A 25,452-nucleotide genomic window follows, 5' to 3' on the forward strand; every position below is an offset into this window, starting at 1 on the left:
CAGTCTGTTCCCAGCACCTAAGATTATGATATTTTTATATGCTGTGTTTATAGGTAATTTTGCCTTTACAAATTGCACGTCTTATCTTTTGTGATGATTTTTTTTTTTTTTTTGCAGAGAGGTTCTTACTTTGTTTAGTTTACATGAAACAGAATTTTAGAATGTATTGAAGGTTGATATTGCCATCTTCTGATTTTGTCTCTTTATTTTCTGCAGCTTTATCTAATCCAGGTGACTCACAGTAACAATGAAACAAGCCTGACAGAAAAATCATTTGACCAGTTTTCAAAACTTCACAGCCAACTTCAAAAGCAGTTTGCATCATTGGCCCTGCCAGAGTAAGGACTGTCCTACATAGTGTTTTGCCTTTAGTACTTGTCCCTGAACGTAAGGAAAAATTATGGTTATGGGATTTTCTACCTGTGGGCAATACAAAACAGCATTCTGATTCCAGTGGCACTGAACCTATCCCAGCAGAGTCTCTATGGTTCCCAGAATACACAACCTTTTGTCTCATAAAACAGAATAGAGGTTTTCAATTTTGTTTGCTTTCAGCCATTGATTCTGTAGACAAAAAAAAATCAGAACCAATTTTATTTTTCATTGATTATCAGGGAAATTGTTTTATTTGCCTATTTTAAAATTTGATTGTTTTAGTGTTTTCTATAAAAATAAAATTGAAATTGAAAATACAGAACAAAATTAGATATATCTTCTCTTTTAACAGATAACTGCAATAAAATGCTCTGATATATTTTATTTGCTGTACCAGAAAAATTTATCAATATCAATTAGTATACAAGTAAAATTTATTAACATCAACTCACTTTTGTTATCATTAATTATTAACTTGGACTTGGGTTATCCAAATTTAATTTGTCATTATCTTCATTTTGCAGTCTTGAAAACTATTGCTCAGTTCATGTTATAATGAAAAAATATTAAGCATAAATAATGTAATTGAAAATACTTCTGTTCAAATAAACCTTCTAAAATTCATTATTAAGAACTAGCCAAATTTATGTTATAGACTTGAGTGTGTATCTTGACCAGAGGTGTACCTTGACTTTAAAAAGGTGAACTTCTTAGAAATTATGATATTTGCACTTAGGCAAATCAAATGTTATCTATAGAGTAGTTTCTTGGAATCCACAGGATTGGTTCCAGGACCCCTCCCACAGATACCAAAATCCTTGCATGCCCAAGTTCTATACATAAAATGGCGCAGTATTTACAAATAACCTACCCACATTCTCCTGTATACTTTAAATCACCTCCAGATCACTTATAATATCTAATACAATATAAATGCTATGTAAATACAATTTAAATGCTATGTAAATAGTTGCTGGCATGCAGCAAATTCAAATTTTGCTTTTTGGAACTTTCCAGACTTTTTTTTTTTAATATTTCAATCCACAGTTGGTTCAATCTTCAGATGTAGAACCTGCAGACAGGGAGAGCCAACTGTACCAGAATTTTTGTTGAGTAAATGATCCTTTAACAATATGAGTGTTCATACCAAACCTGACATACTTTGTACATGTGGATTTTTCTTAGACTTTCAGGATTTAGTCATTTACCAAAGTGTAAATATAAACAACATTGCCAGTGGATGGAGAGATAGTGTGCATTATTTTGAAGACTGTAGTTCACATTGATGAAAAACTATACTTGCAGATGTCACAGAGATTTTGAAATACAGATGCTTTAAACATCAGAAGGTCATCAGAGTAAGAGCACGTTCAAGAGACTGAGAGGGAAGGAATGTCATTGTGGAAACTTAAAGACAACATCAGCTTTAAGAGTTATCAAAAAACATCTAATGTAATAACTGAGGAAAAGAAAATACTGGCAAAAATATTCAGTTTGACTGCAAATATTGAATTCAACATTAGTGGTTTCCATTGTACCCTAATAATTAATGATTTAAAAATAGGTTCATTCTTGTTAAATGGCTGTCCTTTTGTGTTTCAAAAATGTCTCTGTTCTATTCTTTTCTCTCCCCAATACATATTAGTATAATTTGTAAAACTTTAAAGTGCCAATAATCTCTCTCCATATGCCTCTTCTCGATTTTCAGCTTTAGTAAGGATTCTGTTTTGTTCAACAACTCTTGCCTGGTAATGGGACCTAAATTGATTTTAAAATCATTCAAGCAATGTGTGGAGAGGAGGAATATTTAGTCCTTTGTGCCTTGAACAATATTTGTATGCTAACAGTCCCAAAGGAGCTCTGGCTTATAGCAATGCATACAGAAGAAGGATGAGGGCAAAATTTTCTCTGACTCCTAAATTTACTAAGAGAAGCTCTATGAGAATTATGTAAACCCAATCTGGAAAATATGATCAAGAAGTTAGAGTCATAAAGAATAAAATTCAAATTAGTCATATCATGTAACAGTGGTCTTCAAATCAGGCTGTTTGTACCTCTTCCAACTTCTGAGAATACACAGGCATAGGAATCTTCCTTGAAATTAATGGTCTTCTTTAAAAGTCACCTGCTTTAGAAAGGTTGATTTCCTTTTCCTCTCCTAATTTCACCATTGCTCTTCTCCCAGCCATCCAGAATTTTATTTTGGCACACTGTCCCAGGGAGTAAAAAAATCTCTGAGGATTAAATAAAGGGCAAATCAAAATACTGGTGTTGGTATTGAGAAAATGAATTACTCTAATAACCAGGTATCAAATCTGTTTGCGGGTCGTGTGTTTCTTAGTCTTTGGTATGAACAAAACTGAGGGAGGACATGATAGCACCGTCAGATAAAATATCCTAAAAAATCATTTTCAAAGGGCTTCCCTGGTGGCGCAGTGGTTGAGAGTCTGCCTGCCAATGTAGGGGATACGGGTTCGTGCCCCGGTTAGGGAAGATCCCACATGCCGCGGAGCGGCTAGGCCCGTGAGCCATGGCCGCTGAGCCTGCACGTCACAAGCCTGTGCTCTGCAATGGGAGAGGCCACAACAGTGAGAGGACCGCATACCACAAAAAAAAAAAAAAAAAAAAAAAATTCAAGAACTGATTACTATGTTATATTTGACATATAACTCAAAAGCATTTTAAACAGCTGAATGACATTACTAGAGCTGAATTCCTTAATTCTCGTGTACTTATTTACACACAATACTTTTTTAGTACATACATTTATAAAAAAAGGAATAGAACTGATGTTGAACTCCATTTTATTCTAACAATAAAGAAAATTAATCCACAGTTATACAAGTTAATATTTAAAACCAGCAAAATCCATCTATTTATCAAATGTATTTCTATGATTTGATTAATTATATATGGTAATAATTTTTATGATAATTAAATCTGGATGAAAATTTTTAACACTTTAAGCCTTAGTAAGAGTAAAGCAAGAGTAAAGAAGCAAAATGTCAATTATTTAAATACACAGAAATATTATTTTGGACTTCCCTGACACTTCCAACAGGAAGCAATGAATGGGATGTCCTGCAGTTGTCACACACTTCTGTGTGTTTGCTAACAACCCTTCACCATCCCCCATGCTCCTTTGCCCAGAGGAAGGTCTGTACCAAAGAAGCAGAAGAGGAAGGAAGCAACAGCAAGACTGCAGTCAGAGAAAGCTGCTAGATAGTTCCTAAAAAGATACATTTAACTAGCAAAACGTGTTGCCAAATGCTTCCCATTAACAGGTCATGCCACCAATAATTGGTCATAATCAACGTCTAGCCCGTCAAGATGAATCATCAGATAGTGAAGAGGAAATTCTGCCAGCTAGACCCCTGGGGAAAGTGATATGTTGCTCCAAAAGACTAAGACCAGATGGAAGCATATGCTTGGTAAAATGTTTAATCTAGTTAGTGTAGCAATGTCCCTCGTGAACCCAGAGGAAACAATACCATATGACCTTTTTGAAAAATTATGGATCATTAAACTTCAGAAAGTATTTATTAACCCCCCACATGTATTTAAAGGACAAATTGTGTGGTCTGCCATAAATACAGTAAGAAGGAAAATATATATTAATTTAGTATGTTAAATTAAATTAGTATTAATATTAATGATAGTTAAAATAGCACAAGTGACCACAGCCATGTTAATAAAACTCTCAGAATTAATCATGCATTCTGTAGTTTTTTAAAAAACGTTTTCAGTGGCCCTTCCATCTGATGCAGCTTTAACTTTATGAACAATTCTAAGATACAGATGCCAATTTTCAAACTAATGAAGATATACTTTTTTCTTTTAAAACAGGTTTCCTCATTGGTGGCACTTACCTTTTACAAATTCAGATCACAAAAGATTCAGAGATCTAAATCATTACATGGAACAGATATTAAATGGATCATATGAAGTTGCAAACGTATGTTACAATTTACTTTTATATTTTTACATAAAATATGGACTGTTTTATGTATTATTACTGGGAATATTTTTTAAATACTTTATGATAACATTTTTAGTCCTACATTTATTCAACAAATGTACAAATTTAAATTATCTTGTCAATTCCATGCAAAAACCAACCGGGACTTTAGTTGAAATTGCATCTTAATATCTTTCGATCCATTATCATATACCTATTCAAGTATTTTTAGAATGTTTTTTCAATAATTGTTTGTTGTTCTGTGCATAGAACAATAGAAGTATTGTTAGAAGTATTTTGTTATACTAGATATAGTACTTTTATAAAAATCCTTTTCCTGTTTTTTCACCATTATATAGATAGAACTGATTTTGTATATTGACATTGTACCCAACAATCTTACTAACTTCATTTATAATTCTAATAATTATCTGTATTGTTTTTGAATTTTCAACTTACAATCATACTGTCTGCAGATAACAAGAGTTTATTTTTTTCTTTCCAATATTCATATGTTTTTCTTTTCTGTGCTATTTTGTACTCTCTAGGACTTTCAATAGATATTGAATTGAAGTGGTAATGGTGGATATACCTACATTATTCTTGAATCCAGGGAAGAAGTGTCTAATATTTCCTTATTAAATATGTATATTTTGTAGGTACCCTTTATTATTTTGTTTCCTTCTATTCCTATGTTGCCAATAGTTTTTACAAAGAAAGTTGAATGTATCAATTTTTTTTTCTGAATCTACTGGGCTGCACAATGATCACCAATAATCCTATTTTTCTCCTTTACTCTGCTAATGTGGTGAATTACACTGAAGAACTTTCTAATTTTAAACAAATTTGCATTACTAAGGTAAACTCTACATGGACGTAATGTATTATACTTTTTATGTATTGGATTTGATTTAACATTTTCTTTAGCATTTGTTTTCATCTTTATTTATGACAGAGATTGGCCTGGAGTTTTTCCTTCTTACAAAGTCATTACCAGGTTTCAGAATCAAGAACATGCTGGACTCATAATATTAGTTGCAAAGAGTTATTGCTTTTTTCCCTACTCCCTGGAACAGTTTGTATAAAATTGGTTTTATTTCTTTAATTTGTAAAGTCATATAGGTCTGGAGATTCAATTTATTTAAGAGCTATAAGACATTTCACATTTCCTGTTTCTTCTTGGGTCTCTTTGTTAAGTTACATTTCTATAGGAATTTGTGCTAATTTATTAGCATAAAGTTATTCATAATATCCTATCATAATCTTTTTAATATTTATAAGATCTGAAAAGGTGTTCACTCTTCGATTTCTCACACATATTTCCTGATCCATACTTCCAGAGGATTATGAATTTTACCAATCTTTGTAAAGAATGAAATGTGGGATTTATTGACCCTCTCTATTGTATTCTTCCTCTGTTTCACTTATTTTTTATCTTTATTATTTCCTTCCTTCTGCTTCCTTTCTATTTTTAACATCCTCAGATAGTTAATTTAACTTGTTTATTTTCAACCTATCTTCACTTACCCATTTAAAACTCTAAATCCTCTCTCCTAATCAAGATTTAATAGCACCCCACAAGTTTTTATATACAGTATTATATTTTCTTTATCATTCCTTAAAAATATTTATAAAATTTTCACTGTGAATTTTCCTGGACCATGGATTAAGTCTATTTCACTCATTTGAGTTTTATATGCTGTACTAAAAATATATATCTATATCTGTATCCATAAATTTCATAAGTAATTATTGTTGTTTTTGCAATCAATATTTAATATTACTCACATATCTCATTTTCATTGCTTCCTGTGACTCTGAATTTCCATCTGGGATTGTTCTCCCTCTGTCTGAAGAACACCATCTACTATTCCCCTTAATATGAATTTGCTGCTAAAAAAAAAACCTCAATTTGCATTTGTCTGAAAAGTTTTTATTTTACCTTCATTCGTGGAGGATATTTTTGCTGACTATTTGGTATTTGAGCATTTGGATAGCAATGATTTTATTCTAAAAAGATTAAGACTATCATTTCATTGTCTTTTAGCTTCCATTGATTTTGTTTAGAATCCATCTGTTATATTTATTGCTTCTTTGAAAAAGTTTTTTTATTCTTTACAATACTGTTCATTTTACTGTTGGTTTTCTGCCATTTTACTTTAATTTGCTCAGATATGACTTTGTTTCTACTGATGATGCTTGAGGTTCAGCACTTCTTGAATTTGTGCCATGATGTCTTTCATCACTTTTGGAAAGTTCTCAGTCATTATCACTTCACATATTGTTCATACTATTTCCTCTCTCCTCTTTTGCTGGGACTGTAATCACATATATGTCTATCCTTTTCATTGTACCCTCTATGTCTCATATTTTTACTCCTGTATTTTAAATTCTTTGTCCTCTATGACTTAGTTTCTGAATAGCTTCTTCTAACTTATCTTTTGGGTTGTTTATTCTCTAATGATCTGTGTTTAACATACAGTTAAGTCCATTCTTTGAGTTCTTAATTTCAATTATTCTTCAATTTCAGAATTTCCTTTTTTTTTCAGTTCCTAGTTCTTTGCTGAAAATCTGTCCTCTTTATTATTTCTTAAAAAATGGTAAGCATAGTTATTTAAAATCTTCCCCAAAACTCCAATATCGGGACCTACTGCATGTACATTTTTATTTTCTAATGTTTCTGCTCGTTTTTAATTATGTAGTCTTGTTCCATTGTGAGCCTGGTTATTTTCCTTTTTATTGTGGCCACATATTGTACTGCAATATCCTTTGTAGAAATTGGATGCCTATGTTACTGTTATCCTGGTCTGGAGAATTATAATATCTGAGTACATTAACAATCTAGGGTTGCTGAAATTCAGTTGCAGGGATTCAGATTATTCAAAACTGAACTGTAGTTCTTGTGAGGCACTATTACTGGTTCATCCTTATTCCTTAGATGTAGCCACTTTAGATCTAAACCCAAGGTAAGGCAGGCTCATCAAGAATCTACTTGGCAGCTCTGGATTCGATTCCTTTTCCTCTTAACTCTGCAAGGTGGTCAAAAGTGCTGCTCTACCTCCCAGCCATTCCACTGCTCTAACCTATATCAATAAAAACCCACAACAGAAAAGCTGTGCCAAAACCCAAGCTCACTTCCCCAAGACTGTCTTGCCCCAGATCCTAGCTGGGTAATTCTTCACTATCTTGTTAGCTCTCTGATGCTTTCAAGCAAAGTTTAAAAACAAATTGTTTAATTATTCCAGTTATTCTCCATAGGAGGTCTGGACTAAATGACCAAATCTAATATCACTAAAAATATGAGCTTACAGCTGCAGTCATGCTACCCCTCAGCTTTCAGAAATATCTGCTGTTCTGCCTCCTCCCCCTCATCCTGTGTTCTGATAAACCTTGTCTCTCATAGGTAACTATTTCAAAAGATCTAAGTCTGTGGTCAATTCCCATCTAAAAAAGGTATTTAAGGATTTCTTGGTGAGGTTTTGGTACTACTCATCTGAGTGGCCTAGAAATTTGAAGAGACATGTTAGACCCCAATTTTGCTCCCTTCTGTCATATGCATCAAAAAAGGTACTCTTAAGATCCTTCCCTATACACACATGTGCATACAACCTACACATGCACACAGCTGTTAACAACTCCTTCTGAGGACTCAAGGAAGGATTAGTTCCCTTTACTATTAAATTCCTATCACCATCTTGCTTGCAAGGTTCCTGTGAGACAAATGTAGATTACAAAGGCAGGTACCAAGCTAACAGAATCCTCCAGAGTTCTTGGCTAGACATAGGATCTTTTAGGGATTTATCTAAAATATCTTCTCTAAGGGTAAAAGGTACAAGGCCTGTTAGGTTTTTTGCCTTTTCATGCAAGAATGGAGACTATTTATGGAATATCTTTAGCTAATCCACATGTCTGGAATAACTTTAATGTCACCAATGAGAGCCCATTTCTAACATTAATCATGCTAGACAACAAGCTACCATTTTTATGAACAAAATCCTTTGACATTCAGTATGCTAATTAATAATGTCCATTTTTTTTTTTTTTTTTTTTTTTGCGGTACGCGGGCCCCTCACTGTTGTGGCCTCTCCCGTTGCGGAACACAGGCTCTGGACGCGCAGGCTCAGCGGCCATGGCTCACGGGCCCAGCCGCTCCGCGGCATGTGGGATCTTCCCAGACCGGGGCGCGAACCCGCATCCCCTACATCAGCAGGCGGACTCTCAACCACTGCGCCACCAGGGAAGCCCAATAATGTCCATTTTTTTAAAGGTGTTCAGCACTATGGCTTGATTTACATATATTGTGAAATGATTACCACAATAGATTTAGTTAACATCTATCATCTCATATAGATACAATAAAAAGAAAAGAAAAAATCAATTTTTAAATTTATAAATATCATAAGATGAAGATTTAATAGCTCTGCTTCTTCTTCCTCAACCTCTCCCCCAAATTTAGCATGCTTTTAATTATATCAATAATTAGCATTTAAATATTAAGATTAAAATATTGAGAACCTCTTATTTCCTCCTGCTCTATCCAGGCACCCTGATAGTGCAGCCTTGATTAGGACATTAACACACCATTCCTGTTCATTAACAGACCATTCCATTCATTTTTCCTTTTATTGAAGTATAGTTGACTTGCTATATAGTTTCAGGTATACAACATAGTGATTTGATCATTTTTCTGCCATCTTGATTAAATCCTAGCAGCACTCTGGTTATACTTTGACCTAAGAAATGCATTTATAATATCATGCTGTATATACAGACATACTTTGAACTCCAATAAGTTACAGGCACTGTAACAGGAGGACTACAACCAACCCCATAACCAGGACTTAATTGAGTCAAAGAACCTTATTTTTCTCAGCAGTCAATTCAACAACCTTCCTTCTCCATGTGGAGCTTGGGAAAGACATTAGATGAGATTACTTTCCAGTCAGAGTGTGAATTGTTTTAATTACATGTTGTATAGTAGATTAAGTCAGTGTATATCAAGGAAACCTTACTGAAATTTAAAAATAAAATATATTAATGAATGTATTCAGAATTATCTCTTAACTGTAGGTTTGCTGATTCAGGATGTTGGCTTATTGCTGTACCTCCCAGCTGGGTAATATTGTGGTTTGATGATGAATAGACCCACTTAAGAAAATTCCACAATACAGATCACAAGCATCCTAAGGCTATTAGAAAAAAATCACAATTGTCAATAATGACTGGTTTAGATTGCATATAGTCAGGGTCAAGAGGAGAAACTTTTAAATCCCTATCACTAGCTCCTAAGACTAGTGGTTCTCAAAGCTCAACTCCTGGACTGTGGTTGGAAACTCATCTGGGAATTTATAAGAATGCAAAATTTCAGTCCCATCCTAGACCTATTAAATCAGAAACTTTGGGGATGAGGTCCAGCAATGTGTTTTAACAAGCCCTCCAGGGTGTTCTAATCCATGACAATGTTTGAGAACCATTATTTCAGACTCTGGTCATCTTTTCTTTTTTTTTTTTTTCCCAGTTTGAACATGATCAGACATTTGGTTTCCAATGTAGTAGATACTAAGGTACCCTACTATATCATTGATTTTTTTGCAAATCTGGACTCAAGCACATTGTGCTACAATATTATTTCCAGGCTGGTAGCTCAGCTAGAGATGCTGTTTTGTATCAAAGGACAAATTCCTGAGCACTTAAGAAGGTATACTTAACCCAGTTCCCAGGGAAGTAGAGAAGGCATCCCAGGGAGTATGGCTTTCAAGTTGTTACTAAAGGGCAAATAGAAGTTAGTAAATGGAAACTGGGGAAAAATTGTGCTAGACAAGGGGAACTACAAGGACAAAGCATGCATTATGGCTACATGCTTTTCTCTTGTTTGGAAGCTTAAAGAACTCAATGATTATATTCATTTAATTTTACCCATGTATATAGAAAACTTATAATCTCGTCAAGATTTAATATATATTTTAAATGAAAAATAACAGAATTATTAACATATATTAACCTATAGGATTTATGTTGTTTTTCAAAATCTAGGAGAGTGAAACTTTGCATCTGAAAAATATTTAGCAGTCTCTTAACTTATTTATTCTTATACCTTACCAGTTTTATTTTAAATTAGCACGTTTCCAAAACATATAATTTATTTATTTTTAATATATAAACTACTACACTAATAAGTGATAAATGCTTTAAAATTTGTAGAAAAATAATGCAAAATTTGGAAAAAATTTTGGATGATATTATAAAATAAATATAAAAATTGGATTTTTTTTCTCACCCCACTGTATAATCCCACATGAACCCCATGAACAGAGACCTCTGGCTTGGTAGAGAATGATCTTGAGAATCCTGCTAGCTGCAAGCTTGAAGACAGGCTCCATGGGTTACCTAGTGCCAAGCCCAGGAGCACTGCCTGGCCATGCTCTAAATGATAAGCATTAATAGTGCACTGGGTCATGATTTTACCCTTCAGAAAGATCACTCAGAGCACATCTGTAATATATCTGTTATGAACAAAGAGAAAGAAATGAACAGTATCTGTTCATCATGGGAACAGAACCATGTATAATAATCGGATAACTGAAAACAAAGATGTAAAATGATTGTTGAAAACAGCATTAGACAATAGGAAAGCTACAGTATACTAAATAATTATGTGTAGGTATTGTGCATATTTATGAATTTATCTATTGTATTAGCATACTCAATATAAATTGTATTATATCTTTTGAATGTCTTAATCAGTGAGTAATGGGAAATGAGTTATAAGATAAACTTCTATCCTATAGGATCAAGGCAACTGAATTTATTTCATTGGATTTCAAGTGCTTTTTTGCATATTCAGGAATGTATTATGTTGAAATCTTAATGTTCCTTACTAACTCTGACATTCTCTGAAGGTCATGTCCATTCACTTTGCTATAGTGAAGGGCACTTGGATATGGCAACTGTCTGTAAGGGAAAGCGCTGAGGGGATAGTGGATGGGATTGTCATCTTTCATGCTGAGAGCTGCCTTACTGATTATACTAAAGCTGTTTTAAAGATTGTGTCTTTTCAGGATAATTGACAAAATATCTAGTAACCATTGAAAGTGTTAGGCTTTGGACTATTTAAGCAGAGTAAGTGCAAAGTGGAGAGCCTTCTGATTTCTGGTCCTAGTGTGAATAGGATAAATATTGAGATCTGTCTTCAGATGGCAGCAAGCTTTCAATAGGAACTCCTAAGTATATCTGCCTAGAGTATGGGTTCATATTGAACTGTTAGCAGAGGATTGTTATGAAAGGGGAAAAGCAAAGGGGTCAGACATATACAGGTAGGGAAGACTTGCAAAGTGCAGTTTATCACAACAAGGTTTAATAAATATTGTTGCTTATCATAATCACAACTGCATAAAGAAAGCTGAACAAGACCACCAAACATGTACCTCACAGTTTTCATCACATTCACATTTACTAATGTGCTAAAAAGTACTACTGTAGAGGCCCCAAGAAATTATTTATATTGTTCTTAAACTCTATTGGTCAATATTTAGGGAAAGGAAGGTTGAAGAAATTTCAAACACCTTATTGTTTTTATCTTGGATGAATTAAGATCTAGAATTTGAGTAGGGGAGAAAAAAGGAGAAGAAATAGAAGAAAAAAGAGATATTTTTATCATCAAACATGAGATATGACTGTGAAATCACAGATTCCAGAAATGCTCCAAGTGAGAACACATCAACCATCTTCTAACACTGGACTCCCAAAGAGAGCAATCCCATTTTGTCCCATAGTAGTATCAAACAAAAGGAAACTGATATTATAGGAGTTTCTCCCGAAGTAACACCCTCCTAATAATGTAATTGAATTTTGTACAATGAGTATTTGGAGTACAAGAAAATATCTTCCTAAGATGTAAATCCTACATCTGTTTATTAGTTGATAAAGTAACATCACAGCTTGAAAGGATTGACTGCAATTTCAAAATACATTCTACTGTGGGTAAACACTACCAAACAGCATTGCCTGCTACAGAGAACTCGTTTGTCAAAAAGAGTCATCAATGGGTCACACTTCACTGCTGTCTCATTTTCACAAGTTGCTGTAACCACTCCGACCTTCAGCAACCACCACCCTGACTAGTCAGCAGCATCAGCATCAGGGTTAGACCCTCCCCCATCAAAAAGATTATGACTTGCTGAAGGCACAGATGATAAGTAGCATTTTTTTTAGCAGTATTTTTAAATAAGTTATAAACATTGGTTTTCTTTAGACATAATGCTGTTGCTCACTTAACAGACTACAATATATTGTAAACATCACTTTTATATGTACCGGGAAACCAAAGGTTCATGTGACTGGCTTTATTGCGATATTCGCTTTATTGTGGTGGTCTGGAACTGAACCTATAATATCTCCAAGTTATGACTGTATCTGGTATCTGTGTTGGGTTTTTTAATTTGTTTTAACATACTTATTGGAGTATAATTGCTTTAAAATGCTGTGTTAGTTTCTGCTGTAAAACAAAGTGAATCAGCTATACGTATACATATTTCCCCATATCCCCTCCCTCTTGTGCCTCCCTCCCACCCACCTTATCCCACCCCTCTAGGTGGTCACAAAGCACAAAGCTGATCTCCCTGTGCTATGCAGCTGTTTCCCACTAGCTATCTATTTTATATTTGGTAGTGTATATATGTCAGTGCTACACTCTCACTTCCTCCCAGCTTACCCTTCCCTCTCCCCATGTCCTCAAGTCCATTCTCTACGTCTGCATCTTTATTTCTGTCCTGCCCCTAGGTTCAACAGACCATTTATTTAGATTCCATATATATATTTCAGCACACGTTTTTGCTTTTCTCTTTCTGTTTCCTCTTACATCACTCTGTATGACAGACTCTAGGTCCATCCACCTCACTACAAATAACTCAATTTTGTTTCTTTTTATGGCTGAGTAATATTCCATTGTATATATGTGCCACACCTTCTTTATCCATTCATCCATCAATGTACACTTATGTTGCTTCAACGTCCTGGCTATTGTAAATAGGGCTGCAATGAACATTGTGGTACATGACTCTTTTTGAATTATGGTTTTCTCAGGGTATATGCCCAGTGGTAGGATTGCTGGGTCGTATGGTAGTTCTCTTTTTAGTTTCTTAAGGAACCTCCAAACTGTTCGCCATTGGGGCTGTGTCAGTTTACATTCCCACCAACAGTGCAAGAAGGTTCCCTTTTCTCCACACCCTCTCCAGCATTTTATTGTCTATAGATTTTTTGATGATGGCCATTCTGATCGGTGTGAGGTGATACCTCATTGTAGTTTTGATTTGAATCTCTCTAATGATTAGTGATGTTGAGCACCCTTTCATGTGTTTGTTGGCAATCTGTGTATCTCCTTTGGAGAAATGTCTATTTAGGTCTTTGCCCATTTTTGGATTGGGTTGTTTGTCATTTTGATATTGAGCTGCATGAGCTGCTTGTATATTTTGGAGATTAATCCTTTGTCAGTTGCTTCATTCCCAAATATTTTCTCCCATTCTGAGGGTTTTCTTTTTGTCTTGTTTATGGTTTCCTTTGCTGTGCAAAAGATTTTAAGTTTCATTAGGTCCCACATGTTTCTTTTTGTTTTTATTTCCATTTCTCTAGGAAGTGGGTCAAAAAGGATCTTGCTGTGATTTATGTCATACAGTGTTCTGCCTATTTTCCTCTAAGAGTTTTATAGTGCCTGGCCTTACATTTAGGACTTTAATCCATTTTGAGTTTATTTTTGTGTATGGTGTTAGGGAGTGTTCTAATTTCATTCTTTTACATGTAGCTGTCCAGTTTTCCCACCACCACTTATTGAAGAGGCTGTCTTTTCTCCATTGTATATTCTTGCCTCCTTTATCAAAGATAAGGTGACCATATGTGTGTGGGTCTATATCTGGGCTTTCTATCCTGTTCCATTGATCTATATTTCTTTTTTCTGCCAGTACCATACTGTCTTGATTACCGTAGCTTTGTAGTATAATCTGAAGTCGGGGAGCCTGATTCCTCCAGCTCCTTTTTTTTTTTTTTTTTTTTGCAGTACGTTGGCCTCTCACTGTTGTGGCCTCTCCCATTGCAAGCACAGGCTCCGGACGTGCAGGCTCAGTGGCCATGGCTCAGGGGCCTAGCCAGTCCACAGCATGTGGGATCTTCCTGGACTGGGACACGAACCTGTGTCCCCTGCATTGGCAGGTGGACTCTCAAGTACTGTGCCCCCAGGGAAGCCTCAGCTTCGTTTTTCTTTCTCAAGATTTCTTTGGCTATTCAAGTTCTTTTGTGTTTCCATACAAATTGTAAAATTTTTTGCTCTAGTTCTGTGAAAAATGCCATTGGTAGTCTGACAGGGATTGCATTGAATCTGTAGATTGCTATGGGTAGTATAGTCATTTTCACAATGTTAATTCTTCCAATCCAGGAAAATATTATATCTCTCCATCTGTTTGTAAAATCTTTCATTTCTTTCATCAGTGTTTTACAATTTTCTGCATACAGGTCTTTTGCCTGCTTAGGTAGGTTTATTCCTAGGTATTTTATTCTTTTTGTTGCAGTGGTAAATGGGAGGGTTTCCTTAATTTCTCTTTCAGATTTTTCATCATTAGTGTATAGGAATGCAAGAGATTTCTGTGCATTAATTTTGTATCCTGCTACTTCACCAAATACATTGATTAGCTCTGGTAGTTTTCTGGTAGCATCTTTAGGATTCTCTATGTATAGTATCATGTCATCTGCAAACAGTGACAGTTTTGCTTCTTCTTTTCTGATTTGGATTCCTTTTATTTCTTTTTCTTTTCTGATTGACATGGCCAAAACTTCCAAAACTATGTTGTATAATAGTGGTGAGAGTGGGCAACTTTGTCTTGTTTGTGATCTTAGAGGAAATGGTTTCAGTTTTTCACTGATGAGAACGATGTTGGCTGCGAGTTTGTCATATATGGCTTTTATTATGTTGAGGAAGGTTCCCTCTGTGCCCACTATCTGGAGAGTTTTTATCATAAATCGGTATTGAATTCTGTTGAAAGGTCTTTCTGCATCTATTGAGATGAGCATATGGTTTTTATCCTTCAATTTGTTAATATGGTGTATCACATTGATTGATTTGCATATATTGAAAAATCCTTGCATTCCTGGGATAAACCCCACTTCATCATGGTGTATGATCCTTTTAATGTGCTCTTGTATTCTGTTTGCTAGTAGTTTGTTGAAGAATTTTGCATCTAAATTCATCAGTGGTATTGACTGTAATTTTCTTTTTTTGTGACATCTTTGTCTGGTTTTGGTATCAGGGTGATGGTGGCCTTGTAGAATGAGTTTAGGAGTGTTCCTTGCTCTGCTATATTGTGGAAGAGTTTGAGAAGGATAGGTGTTAGCTGTTTTCTAAATGTTTGATAGAATTCACCTGTGAATCCATCTGGTCCTGGGCTTTTGTTTGTTGGAAGATTTTTAATCACAGTCTCAATTTCAGTGCTTGTGATTTGTCAGTTTATATTTTCTATTTCTTCCTGGTTCAGTCTCAGAAGGTTGTGCTCTTTGAAGAATTGTCCATTTCTTGCAGGTTGTCCATTTTATTGGCATATAGTTGCTTGTAGTAATCTCTCATGATCCTTGGTATTTCTGCAGTGTCTGTTGTTACTTCCCCTTTTTCATTCCTAATTCTGTTGTTTGAGTCTTCTCCATTATTTTCTTGATAAGTTGGCTAATGGTTTATCAATTTTGTTTATCTTCTCAAAGAACCAGCTTTTAGTTTTATTGATCTTTGTTATCATTTCCTTCATTTCTTTTTCACTTATTTCTGATCTTATCTTTATGATTTCTCTCCTTCTGCTAACTTTGTTCTTTCTCTAATTGCTTTAGGTGTAAGATTAGGTTGTTTACTTGAGATTTTTCTTGTTTCTTGAGGTAGGATTATATTGCTATAAACTTTCCTCTTAGAACTGCTTTTGCTGCCTCTCAAAGGTTTTGGGTCATTGTTTTTCATTGTCATTTGTTTCTAGGTATTTTTTGATTTCCTCTTTGATATCTTCAGAGAGCTCTTGGTTATTTAGTAGAGTATTGTTTGACGTACATGTGTTTTGTATTTTTTTACAGGTTTTTTTCTTGTAATTTGTATCTAGTCTCATAGCGTTGTAGTTGTAAAAGATACTTGGTACAATTTCAGTTTTCATAAATTAACCAAGGCTTGATTTGTGACCCAAGATATTTTCTAATCTGGAAAATGTTCCACGAGCACTTGAGAAGAAAGTGTAATCTGCTGTTTTGGGATGGAATGTCCTATGAAATCAATTAAGTCCATCTTGTTTAATGTGCCATTTAAAGCTTGTGTTTTCTTACTTATTTTCATTTTGGATTATCTGTCCATTGTTGAAAGTGGGGTGTTAAAGTCCCCTACTAGTATTGTGCTACTGTCGATTTCCCCTTTTATAGCTGTTAGCATTTGCCTTATGTGTTGAGGTGCTCCTATGTTGGGTGCATAAATACTTACAATTGTTATATCTTCTTCTTGGATTGGTCCCTTGATCATTATGTAGTGTCCTTCTTTTGCCTCTTGTAATAGTCTTTATTTTAAAGTCTGTTTTTTCTGATGTGAGAATTGCTACCTCAGCTTTCTTTTGATTTCCATCTGCATGGAATATCTATTTCCATCCCCTCACTTTCATTCTGTATTTGTCCCTAGGTCTGAAGTAGGTTTCTTGTAGACAAATATATATGGGTCCTGTTTTTTATCCATTCAGTCAGTCTGTGTCTTTTGGTTGAAGCATTTAATCCATTTACATTTAAGGTAATTATTGATATGTATGTTTGTATTACCATTTTCTTAATTGTTTTGGGTTTGTTTTTTGTATGTTTTTTCCTTTTCTTGTGTTTCCTACCTAGAGAAGTTCCTTTAGCATTGTTGTAAAGCTGGTTCGGTGGTGCTGAATTCTCTTAACTTTTGCTTTTCTGTAAAGGTTTTAATTTCTCCATTGAATCTGAATGAGATCCTTGTTAGGTAGAGTAATCTTTGTTGTAGGGTTTTCCCTTCCATCACTTTAGATATGTCCTGCCACTCCCTTCTAGCTTACAGAGGTTCTGCTGAAAGATCCACTGTTAATCTTATGGGGATTCCCTTGTATGTGTTGTTTTTTAAGAACAAAAGTGATTCCAGTGCACAGCCAGGTTTGGATAATTCTCTTCTCGAAATTCAAAAGCTGAATCGCATATGTACACTGCTCTGAGAAGCTTACAGTTTTTGTCAGTATTCTATGTTGATGTGTTTCAGTGGCTTCATAAAGCCTTTCACAACTGCACACATTGGGTTTTTCTTTCCTTTCTTCCTAAGGAACTTTATGGGTCTTGATACAATATTCACTGTACATATGACACAGTGATTGAACAGTAGTAACTTGACAGGGACATAAGCAGATGCTGACTAGCCTTAATAATGTGACCTGACTAATCACCCTGCTTCTCCTTGATGCATAATGTCATCAATTTTTAGTTATCTTCAAATGGATTGACCACAGTGAAAGGTTTGTCTCCATATGCTGGTGGATGCTTCCCTGATTCAGCTTGTTTATATTCAAGGAATAAAAACTTATTTTAAGGGCTTCCCTGGTGGCGCAGTGGTTGAGAATCCGCCTGCCAATGCAGGAGACACGGGTTCGTGCCCTGGTCCGGGAAGATCCCACATGCCGCGGAGCGGCTGGGCCCGTGAGCCATGGCCGCTGAGCCTGTGCGTCCGGAGCCTGTGCTCTGCAACGGGAGAGGCCACAACAGTGAGAGGCCCGCATACCGAAAAAAAAAAAAAAAAAAAAAAAAAAAAAAAAAAAAAAAAAAAAAAAAAAAAAAACTTATTTTAAGATCAACTAAATAAAACTTTATTGGCCTAAAACTCACATAAATAATACTAAAATAATTCACATTATTTTGAGCTTTTTAAAAATTTTATATTATTGATGAAGCTCTTCTCTTCCCTCATGTTTTTACAGTTATGTCTATAAACACTAAAATCTATAAAACTAGGTATGTAACATAAATATTGTAGTTATTTTAAATGATATGAACAACTTAGAGGAAATTTTTAAACACACATAAGTTTTTTCCCTCTTCTAATAAAATAAGAGATTTAAAGTAAATTTATTATATTTGTGCTGAATACTGCTGTGATAGGTTAATCCTTATCTCTGACCCTAGAAAAATCCTTATAAAAACACTTTTCTTCTCCCATAGCTGCTTGTCATATGACAGTATAGGAAAGACAAATAATCCTATTATGTCTCTTTTTTTTTAATGGTGAGTACTGGAGTTAATTTTTTTTTTAAATTAATTAATTTATTTATTTTTGGCTGTGTTGGATCTTCATTTCTGTGCAAGGGCTTTCTCTAGTTGCAGCAAGTGGGGGCCACTCTTCATCATAGTGCACAGGCCTCTCATTATCGCAGTCTCTCTTGTTGCAGAGCACAGGATCCAGACGCACAGGCTCAGTAGTTGTGGCTCACGGGCCCAGTTGCTCCGCGGCATGTGGGATCCTCCCAGACCAGGGCTCAAACCCATGTCCCCTGCATTAGCAGGCGGACTCTCAACCACTGTGCCACCAGGGAAGCCCAATCCTATTATGTCTATACATTAAAACATTCTTTTTTAGTTATGTGACACATTTATTTGTAACTTTTAAAAAATATTTTATATCATTGTACATAACTTTGTAACGGTTTTTAAATTTTTACTGATCACTTACTATGTATAACACTCTAGATTAAAAGCTTTAAATTAGTTGTAGAGAACAAATTGGAAAGATGAAAGTAATGCAATATACACTTTACTTTCTGAGTTTATAATATGGTGATAAATACAGACATGAACATATATAATACATAGCAGTGAGTGGGAAAGGGGGAGAAAAGAAAGTAGAAGATGTAGCTTGAATATGAAATTGAACAACCTCACCTTACTAAAATCAAATATTATATACCCTTCTGGGGCATACTCAATTGTAAGCAGTCTTGCTTTTTGTCAAGGAAATGAGATGAAGAGTCTGTTTGTAGTCCAGTCTCAGGTATCAGAGTTAAGTTACGTGGGAGAGATATCTCTGGGGGTTTGATCTAAAAACACAAGAGCAGCCCAAATAGAGGGATGACTGTAGGTCCCTAGGACCATCTCTCTCTTCTCATCTCTCTTCCCTCCCCTTTCATCCCCACACACAAATTGGTTGATAAAAGAAAACAGATATAAATGAGGACTACAATTATACACTATTTTAATATCTCTTCTAATGAGGTTGCAAGCATCAGTTTCGATATCCTAGTCCTATATCTGCCTGGTTTTTGTTTGTTTAACTTGACTCCCTTCTCCCAAATTCATTGAAACTTCTTTTTTTCTTGAAGTGTTTGTAGTTTCATTCCACAAGCTGTGATAACAGGAATTCCTTTTGCTTTTTAAAATTTTACTGTTTTAGTTGAATTGTGTTGTGAACTAAATTAAGATCTTTATAAAGGGCAATATAAATATGTAATAAAAGTTATAGCAAATGATTGCAGTACCTAAAGAAATGCATACCCACATTTGAGTTTAGCTGAGACATACAAACAGCAGTTGCTTTAAAACGTTTTAAAGCCATGTATTCATTGTGATTTTTAGCTCTTCTCAGTATTGTTGCTCATTACTAGAAGTCCCTTAAAATAAGGAATGCTATCACAGCTTAAGCAATATTATTTTTTTAAGCAGAAATCAAACGTCAAAATAAATCCAAACAGGTAAATCCTACCTTAATAATGAACATATGGTTCTTGTTCCCTGCTTGCTAAACCCAGATGTTAATTACTACATTTGTCAGTACATTGCTCTTTTCCTATTTGGAGCTGGTTGAGATTACGATGCAGGCAGGATAAATGTCATATGTGTATCATCAGTAAAACCAAGATTATTTTTCAGAGTCTGGTAAAATGTTGATGACATTTGAGAACCAGAATTATAAAAGATTCCTTAAAAGTTCACTATTTTTCATAGTGTCATTCTTCCATGTAACTCCAATATAAATACAGTGGGTTGAACTACATTAAAGACTGGACATTATGACAAGCTGCTTTATGAAAAAAGCAATAAAATACAATTACTGTTCAATTTTGATTTAAAACGCTTATGGGAATTCATTTTTAAATTCACATTTTTATGGCGCTTCATGGAGTTTGAGAGAGATTTAGCTTATTGTTTTAACTCACTGAAACTAAATCTTGCAGTCAGTTCTAGATGTTGGCTGGTCTGTTAATAAATGGGAATTCTTAATGTGTTATTTTAAAGACAGAAAAAATTGATCTCAGTGTTATATTACATCACTTCTGACCTTTGCAAGGACTTTAACTCTCTGTAGTCTTTGAGAATAAGAATATGTTCATAGGATACTGGAAAAACACTTAGGTTTTGAGCAACTTTGAATTGATCAACTGTCTCAGAAATCAATGATTTTAAATTACCAATTACTTAATAATATAATTGGTAAACAAAATATTAATGTGAGCTCTGAATTTTAAATATAAGCTGATGTGGATTTTGATTTAAAATTGCTCACTTGGCTTTCAAGTTTGCTCTTTATTGACTGAATTTCTAACTTAAGAACACATTAGTTAGATAAACATCTACTCTAGCAAAAAAAATTATATATATAACCTCATAGAGTGTTTAATATAACCTATTGTGTTTACATGGATCATTGATATCAAAGTCCAATAACTTCAGAGTCCTTAAGACAAATACTAACCATGTATTAATTTATTCACCAAATATATAATGTTTTACATAGGAGGTATGTTCCAAATATTTAACAACTGTTAGGGCACAGGAACTGATAATCAGGATAAGTGCAGGTCACCAACCCACCTTTATGGCCATACAAGCTTGCATTGGTTGAATGTTTGCTGTGATGGATGGAGAAAACTGTAGTAAGAGCAGTGCGGAATGAGGGTTTTCAGGAGCTTGGATCAAAATATATTAAGTTTGAGTTGCCTGTGAGACTTCTAAGTAGAGATGTCAAGTGGAAAGTTGAATATCCTAAGTTGAGGGGAAAAGAGAGGCTGGAAATATAAATATTGGAGTTTCAATTAATAATTGGATTTCATTGCCATGAGACTGGATGTTACTTAGGGTGAAAATGTAAATATAAAAGAGAAGAGGTCTGAATATGAGACCATGCAGCACACCAACTTTAAAGTTTGAGAAGGTGGAAGTTTTAAAGTTTGAGAAGATGGTTTTAAAGAGCCATTGCACAGAATGAAGGCTAACTGGGTAGAATGTCAGGCAGCTTTGCAGGTACTATGGCATCAACTTATGATAGTCAAAAGAAATAATTATTTAGTGATGCCCTTCAGATAATAATATAAAGGGCTGCTTTGGTCATATAATGGCTTAAAACAAAATATGTGTCAGTGTCACTAAGGAAAAGTTATTTTGATTCACCTGTTAGCCCATTTATTTGGAGCCCAGGTTAAATGTCAGTTTGTGACAATCTCAGTTTAAAAGAGAAGCACGCTCACTTCTTTGTTCTAAAATTAAACAGAACTAGAATTTCTGTTAAAGCATTCAACACAATCTGTTTCCTCCCCTAGATTGTGTTCTAAAGAAAGGGGTCACCTTTTGCATCTTTCTGTTTCTAAATATCCCCTAACATTCCTGTATGGCATTGGTGTAGTCAGTAATTAGTGAGCATTTCTAGAATTGAACCTTGAGGAGTAATAGGTTTTCACTGAGTACCTGTGTCCTACTGAGAGTAATTTTTCTTCAAAAGCTTTGTCCAGTGGTACACATTTTCTAGAAAAAGGAGGTGTGAGATTCATGCATAATTGTAAAGTTCAAGAATATAAACATTATGGTGAGCTCTAAAAGCAGAGCACACCTGAGCCTCTTAAAGAAATATAACCAGATATCTAATCTCATGAAAGTTAAGTTTAACTTGGCGTAAAAGTATAGCATTGACTTAATAAACTTCCCAGTATATTTTTTTCTACTTATGGAATCTGTAAATATAGATATATCTATAAATAAAACAGGTATCTATAAACATTATATATTAGGGTCAATGTTTTCAAATACTAGGGAACAGGAACAATAAATAAATGTAAGATATGAAAAAATATTTTATTTTGCCTTATTTTTCAGAGTGATTGTGTACTTAGTTTTTTCCTCTCTGAGCCTGTAGAACAAACAATGGAAGAATCATCACCTGTGGACCTAGGCAAGTAATTTTATCATTATTTCTATGTACAATTATTGTTTCAATATAATTGTACAAAAAATCATAACTATAATTTTTTATTTTTCAAATTAAGATCTCTTTTTAAGAATAAGTTCTTAAGAGTCTTTTCCAACCACTTTAAAAGCTTTTTAACTCCTTAGAATATGTCTATCAAGTTAAATTAAACCCAGATATATTTGCCCAATTATAATAAGTACACGGTATCACACTATTACCTCATTTCAATTAATTGTACATTGAGATGGAATTGCATTTCAGAGGCAGAAGTCCTGTTTTCCCCTGCAGGTAAGTCTTACAGTTTACTCAACATATTTGGAAGCAACAAAAATAAATATTAGGCAATAATAATGATCATGGGTTATCTAGCAGTTTCACTCTTATCTTTTAAAGCTCAATAATTATTCCACCTCCCTCATGAAGTCTTCTTTTATTACCAGGATCCCAAACTAGACCAACACAATTATCCACCTTATTCTCTGCCAAATGTATGTTAATTCTAATTAATTTTTCTATCATCTCACCTAGATTGGCAGAGACTCTTTTTGAATGTCCTATCAATCTTTTTTTTTTGACAATTTAAAATATTATTTATTTTTTTGAGAGGCCTAGGTTTAATTCCATGCTTGGGGATGGGTCTTTACCCGTTTGTTCATCTCCATTTTTGCTTAAGTTATCTCTAGTTTTCTCCTATGTGAAGCCAAGAGAATCTCAGCTGTTAAAATATTAGAATGTCCTATCAATCTTAAGCATTTGTAATATAATTCCATTGCCAGTGGCCATCTAATACTGATACTGGTTTTTATCTCACATAAGATTTGCAAACCCATAATTTGCTAGGGCTTACCCCCCTTTCCTTTACAGCTCCCAGTCTGAGTTTTATCCACATCCACCTTCTGATTCTCTGACTTTAAGATTAGGCCCATCTGCTCATTACCTCTGCCTGTATCTGACATCCTAGATATTTAACCCTCAGGTGTACAGTTCTGTACAGCCAGATCAGGTCTTATAGTGTGACTGTTGATTGTTACATATTTATTTTTGTGTCTGCCTTGTTTCTCCTGTTAGACTGAGAGTAACTTTAAATCAAGGACTCACTTCCCCACTATGCATTGCTCTATACTAACAAATCCTAATTTAATATATGAGAATTGTACCACTTTTATTCCCCACATTTTACTCATGTAACGTTACTCTCTAAGATGCTTTATATAGCCAAACCATAAACAATATTAAGTAAGGTAGCTTCTTACATTTTATAGCATGTATCTAAAGAAGAATGATGCCCACAATATAAAATATTTTTATTGTCATAATTTACAAATTATACAACAAATACCTTTTAAAAAATAGTATTAGCTGGGGAGATTTTCACAATCAATATTTATAAACTTGCATTAAACAGATGAAAAAAACCAATAATAATAAAGTTGCCAATTTCTAGAGATGTCAAACTTTAAGAAAAAGCTACTTGATTGGCCTCTATTTTGTCATTAAAGGCCTTAAAGAAAATTCTTTCTCTGTGTTTCAAAAAGTAAACTGTGGATCACTATCAAGTTTTTAAATTTGGTGATTATTATAAGGTGTTTTAAAATACATACACACAAAAAAAATTAGGATTCTTATTGTAAAAACTAAAATGGTTGCTTGAGAATTCTTTTTTTTCTGGTTTGCTTATATCTTACTACATCATACAATACTCAGGATTTGTTTCATCAGTGGTAATGAGCAAAAGATTTGATTCTCAATATTTTTAAATACAGGCTGCCTATGAAATACAGCTTGTTATCTTAAAACAACAGAACACACCTTCTAATCAGGATATGCAAATCATTACAACAAACAAGGATTTGCAGGAAGTTGTTCCTTCTTGTATTCTTTAAATTATTTCCTCTCTCATACTTCTGAATTCTTAATGTTAATACTTTTGTCACAGAATATCAGTTGATTCTAAACAAGAAGCACAATATTATTTTAAGCATAATTCTTGTCAACTAGTTGAAACTTTGAGCTTATGTTGTTAAATGACTAGAGGATAAAATTATTCAAGTATATTAAAATAATGGTTTAAATAGGATGACCTTAAGCAAAAATCCCAGACTTTACCATTTTACTAACGCAACTAATGAATTGAGAATGGATTCTGGATACCTATGTATCTAGGCACATGACTTATAAAGATCATATTAGAAATCATTTATAGTCCTGCATCTGGGAGATATTAATATTCCTTTGCCTTTACTCACTAACTAAATGTGCCTCGGTAGAACAACAGAAGAATTTATCTTTTTCAAGTGCCAGCCAATCACTTCTCTCCTCTACTTAACACTTTTCCTTGGCTTCTCATTGCCTTTAGGCAGGGGCAACATCATGGGCTTGTAACCTATGCAGTCACACAAAGCACAGTGCTTAGAACAATCCTACTGTCACTGTACTGAAATTCTTAATAATTTCTGTAAAAAGGGCTCTGAATTTTCATTTTACATTTTTATTTCACTGAGCCCCACAAATTATGTAGCTGGCCCAGCTCTTTGGAAAAAACCAAAATCCTCCTGATGCATCTCAGCAGAATCTGGCACCCACCAATTTCCCTTTCCAGTCTAATATCAGGTCCTTCCCCATCTTGATTCCTGTCTTTTTCCAATTCTTCAACTAAGACAAGATCCTCAGTACCTCACAGATTCAATTTTCTCTGCCTAGATCACTTGACTCCTGTTCCACCTTCCCCATCATTTTTTTTTAATAAGGAAGTTTTTGCTATTTGTCACATATTTGTTTTTTTATTTAAATTTATTTATTTATTTATATTTTGGCTGCATTGGGTCTTAGTTGCTATGCATGGGCTTTCTCTAGTTGCAGCAAGCAGGGGCTACTCTTCGTTGTAGTGCATGGG

The 25,452-nt window shown here is 34.4% G+C and overlaps 1 protein-coding gene across 3 annotated transcripts in view; it reads left to right on the top strand.

Moving 5' to 3' along the window:
* Positions 1 to 25,452, top strand: part of PIK3C2G (phosphatidylinositol-4-phosphate 3-kinase catalytic subunit type 2 gamma) — a 342,287-nt gene that overhangs the window by 260,413 nt on the left and 56,422 nt on the right. For all 3 annotated transcript variants that reach the window (XM_059082718.1, XM_059082719.1, XM_059082720.2), the window contains 3 exons: positions 217 to 338; positions 4,222 to 4,330; positions 22,466 to 22,541. In XM_059082718.1, coding sequence (XP_058938701.1) covers positions 217 to 338; positions 4,222 to 4,330; positions 22,466 to 22,541 — 307 coding nt within the window. The remainder of the gene's footprint in view (positions 1 to 216; positions 339 to 4,221; positions 4,331 to 22,465; positions 22,542 to 25,452) is intronic.

This window comes from Kogia breviceps, chromosome 12, assembly GCF_026419965.1.
Source record: "Kogia breviceps isolate mKogBre1 chromosome 12, mKogBre1 haplotype 1, whole genome shotgun sequence".
Taxonomy (NCBI): Eukaryota; Metazoa; Chordata; class Mammalia; order Artiodactyla; family Physeteridae; genus Kogia; species Kogia breviceps.